At 33.3% G+C, this 5,000-nt stretch overlaps 1 protein-coding gene across 2 annotated transcripts in view; it reads left to right on the top strand.

The window, feature by feature from the left end:
- Positions 1-5,000, top strand: part of LOC113804158 (threonine synthase-like 2) — a 53,627-nt gene that overhangs the window by 422 nt on the left and 48,205 nt on the right. For both annotated transcript variants that reach the window (XM_070114648.1, XM_070114649.1), the window contains exons 2-4: positions 2,308-2,424; positions 4,176-4,334; positions 4,665-4,859. In XM_070114648.1, the coding sequence (XP_069970749.1) occupies positions 2,361-2,424; positions 4,176-4,334; positions 4,665-4,859 (418 nt within the window). In that variant the 5' untranslated portion in view covers positions 2,308-2,360. The remainder of the gene's footprint in view (positions 1-2,307; positions 2,425-4,175; positions 4,335-4,664; positions 4,860-5,000) is intronic.

Here is a 5,000-nt window from a genome sequence, read left to right as displayed (position 1 = left end):
CAGTTGATAGTGAAAGTAGAATGAAAAAGAAAGTCAGTTTTGGTGGCACAAAGCAGAGGTAAATCTAAAATCTACTTTTGTGCTTGAATTATTAAGTGACTGAACTGCATAGTTGAATGGCAGAATTGGTAAACTCAAATGATTGTTAGTAATTTGCTAATTATGTTGAAGATATGCATTACATTTGTTTTCCACCATAAACAAACCATTGCAGAAAAATAGGTATAAGATTTGTACTATATATTTAGAGTGGTAACCAATATCAGCAGTATACTATAAATATTTATATGATATATATATGTGTGTGTGTGTGTGTGTGTGTGTGTGTGTGTTTGTGTGTGTGTGTGTGTGTGTGTGTCTATATATATATATATATATATATATGTATATATATATATGTATATATATATGTATATATGTATATATACACATATATATATGTATATATATGTATATATACGTATATATATGTATATATATGTATATATATATATATATATATATGTATATATATATATATGTATATATATATGTATATATATATATATATATATATATATATATATATATATATATATATATATATATATATATATGTATATATATACACTGTTGGCAGAGGCAGAAGGTGCCGATGTTGCAAACACCTGTCTTACCTTGGGAGAAAAAAATCAATGCAATATAAAATGTTACTAAAAGGGATACTAACTAAAATAAAAAAATTATGGGATATCCATGGCCTTCCTTGACCATTTGAAGTCACTTTGGAAGTGAATCAGCTAGATGCTGTAGATATGTAGGCTTGATATTGTTCCAGATGTCCTGAATAGTGGCTTGAAGGCGCATGATGGATGATGTGTCTCTGTCCTTTAAATGGTTCTTGATGTATACCTAGAGGTTCTCTTTGGAAATTGAGTCCAATGTTAATTCACAAAATTCATACCAGTTCACTACTTATTTTATGGTTTGACATGGCAACCCTTGCTGCATGTAAATGTCAGCCTACCATTTTGACAGGCAATCTTCAAGTTCGTCCAGGATCAGTTCAAAATAGTAGCACAGGTTCAAACAAATGCTCTTGGGTTAAATAACTCATTTTCAAACCCAATGATAATGAAAAATAACCCCAAATGATGAGTGAGTTGGGGTTTTTAAGTTTGCATCTTATGTAACGTGGGTGTGGGGTCACTACCAAGGCGGTGATACACTCTCCCTCTCTGGTTGTCCGTCATCTCAAAGACTGCCTCATCAGAACACAACACTGACTGCCACTCAGTATGATCCTAATCTTTTTATTGAAATACAGAAGCCAGTCTTTTAATGCACTGAATATGTGTTACCCATGATTTATGCATACTCCTGCAACTACGGTATTTTGGGCTTTTTTACAAATATTCTCATACTGTATGTTCAACTGCTCCTGCAGGGAACTGCGGATTTCTTTTCTGATTTTCCCAGCTTGTGATGATAGTTTGGACCCTTATCTGTTTATGAATGATATTTAAAGGCCTCTACCTAATTTTATACTTAGGCCCTGATGGCTTGTGTGGGGATGGAGAGGTCAAGGGATCCAGTGGTACAATATTTTTTGGTCCAGTGTTGAACACTTCTTAGTGGCAGTCCTATGTTTGTTGCTATTTCTTGGTTTGAATTGTTAGAACAATCTGAGCTTCACTCAGTAGCTTTCTTAGTCCCATAATGGGTGGAAAATGAGGCGGAAGTGAGAATGGGTGGCAGTGAAAATGAGGTACAAATCAGGGTGCTAAGTAAACAAAAAACTGATATGGTAATGACAGAAATTCGCTGTGGTTGAAGACATCCCAATTTCTATGCTTTCTGCCACTGCCAGCAGAGTATATATATATGTATTTATTTATACATATATATATGTATATATATTTATATATACATATATATATGTAGATATATTTATATATATATATATTGTAATGGTTATATGACATAGTGGTACATATTTTGATTCATGTCTTTGAAAAATTATTTTGAATTTTAATTTACTGAATTATTTTCATGCTTTCTCTGAAAAGTACAGGAAAGTTGCAGTTGCACACTGCTGCCTCATGCAGAGATATAGCTCGCCAGATTGTTTTTTCCCCCAAAAAAGAACGAAAATGCATGGCATTCTTTGACACAGGCCATTGTGGTAGTTTAGCCCCTCCCCTCCTGGGTGCAACATGTTAATATGACAGTTTGCTCTTGAATTTAAGCAGAAAGGAAGGTTGGAACAATTGTATGTTAATTCAACAAAACTGAATTTGCAACTAAAGTACAGTATATTATTTTCAGATGAATGTCCCTTTTAACCAGATTATTGTAAACTGATATGCAAAAGAAAAAAGATGAAGTACTGTAGCACAAGAGGAAAGGAGAAAGGATTGTCATTCAAGGATGTTTTGTTTTCAGGTATGTATATTGTAATTATATTTATACTAAATTTGGAAGATGTGACACATGTGCCAGAGTGAAATAATGGCAGTTTAACATACAACTACATTTTATTTGTGTGTATATATTATTGTTATATTCTTTTCATCTGTTTTAGAATTTTTAGTTACATATATATTCTTTCCATTATTATCTTTTATAAGACATTAATCAGGTCAACTATTTATGTACAGCATTATTATTACCAATCATTTTACCATCTTTACTTCTCTTTTTTTGTCACCCATACGTGAATTAGTGATTGTTTGGCAAAGGCATTTATAAAGATGTGACTACTTAGTATAAACTTTGTTATAATGACAGACCTTTAAAATGTTGTTATGGTGACAGACACCCTTGAACTTCCTCCTCTGTACCTCCTACCAAATGTTAATCAGGATTTTAGCAATTACCTTAGGGCTGCACATGTAAATGAATTAATCCTTCGTACTGTTACCAAACAAGAACTATTAATTGTTGTCATATAGCTAAAAGACTAAAAGCCCTGCATTTCTAATCAAACATGTAATTACACAATTATTCAAGTGATTCTGTTTTGCAATTGTTTCTTTATGCCTAGAACATTCCCAAGTTTATTAAAAACTGTAAGTGTTTTACCTCTCTTCAAATCTGGCGATAAGAATGTAGTCAGTAGTCACAGCTTCATTTCCATCTTATCTGCAATCAGTGAAATTATATGTTTTTGCCACGGAAATATCTGCACCTCAGTTTGGATTTCATCTAGGCAAGTCAATAGATACTGCTGGTAATAAATTCAAGTTGTATTCTAAATTAAATGGTCAATAACAGATTCACAGTTGGTATTCTTCTGGATGTCTCAAAAACTTTCAAAACTATAAATTGTCGCATTGTATCGGCAAAACTAGAGGACTATCACTTCCATGATTCAATTCCTACCTGAGCAGCAAAAAGCAATTGGTCATTCTTGGGTGACTTCGTATTGTGTCATGGCTAGACCATCCCTCACCCTGGGATAACGTCTTGATTTCTTGCAGTTGTTTTTTCATTTGGCCCTGGCTACAGTCACTGAAGAGAAATAGCCCCTCAGATGTACATAAAGCTTCTTTTTAGTCTTATTACCTAAACAACCATTTATGCTATAGCAAAGAACATAGAGAGCGAGGTGAATTTATGTGTCCTGTACAGTAAATTCCCATTATGAGTTAGTTAATGATAACAAGTCATCACTATTGTCAAGAAGTTCCGGTTTACCCCAAGGATCTGTTTGATGACCACTGCTTTTTCTTCTTTATATCAATGACATAGCCAACTCCAGTACACTACTCAGCTTGTATATTAATTGCTGATGATAGTATTTGCCAGCCATTTCAATCCCATTTATATAATAAACCTAACTACCCTGGAACTTAATTTAAAAAAAAATGGATTCAGTTCATGCAAATAGGACCATGCTCACCTTTAAGAAAACTCAATGCATTTCATAGGCCCAGGATGGAAACTACATTCCATTTTTAAGAGACTAGGACTAGAATAAGAACTAGAATGAATGTAAACTACAAACTATTATGTACATCACCCATATGAAAAATGGATCACTCTGTTTTGTTTGCACCCAAAAATATGGTCTTCAAAAGCTATTTCAAGAAACCCTCAATTGATTTGTTGATTTCTTTTATATAACCATTTTATTCTGTACAAGTCCATGTCAATCATCAACTTTGAAATTAACACCTGTTTCGACTTTCTAGGGTATGCCAAAGATGGTGGTCTCTATATGCCTGAAGTCATCCCAAAACTGAATGAAACAGAGGTAAAAGAATGGTCAACACATTCTTATCCAGAGCTTGTGTATCTTATTTCACGCAAGTTCATTTCGGAGGAAGAAATTCCCTCGCATGCTTTGAAAGGTAAACCAGCAGTAATCTGCTTGATTTCAAATGAATTTTAACTTTTCATTTTCAGACTGATAACCTTTTGGGTAAATGTTCTTTTTCTCAAAAACTATTACTCCTGCATGATAGAACTAACAGATTATTGATTTGGTGTTTAGCCCAGTTACTTACAATTGTAAACAATTTCCATCTTTTTATTTTGAAATTTTAATGTAATACAGTTGAATTCAGCTCAGACATACAGCTGATGTAGTTTAATAATTTTGCTTATTATAATCATGACTTGAAAATACTATTCCTTCTATGATAAAGAAATGTCTAGAAATTGACTGCAACCTTTTACAGATATCATAAATGGAAGCTTAAAGAGATTCCGTACACCAAAGATCATCGAGATAGAAAGGTTAGAAGGAGGCCTAAACATTGTGGAACTCTTTCATGGGACAACCCTAGCCTTCAAAGACTTGGCTCTCTCTGTTGTAGGAGGATTACTTGACTTCTTCTTGAAGGAAAACAGTGAACATGTCACTGTTCTGATAGGTTAGTCTTGAAATTTAAGGTTACTAATAAAGATAAAAACCAGCTGAATCTTAGCAATATGAAATAGGTATGCCAGTTCAGTGCTTTCCACATTTGCTCATTTGTGTATATGTAGTGAAACTTTAAAGTTGGGAGGTTTGT

This window comes from Penaeus vannamei, chromosome 36 (genome assembly GCF_042767895.1).
Source record: "Penaeus vannamei isolate JL-2024 chromosome 36, ASM4276789v1, whole genome shotgun sequence".
Taxonomy (NCBI): domain Eukaryota; kingdom Metazoa; phylum Arthropoda; class Malacostraca; order Decapoda; family Penaeidae; genus Penaeus; species Penaeus vannamei.
The sequence above is the reverse complement of the archived record's forward strand: the minus strand, read 5'-3'. Positions and strand labels throughout refer to the sequence as shown.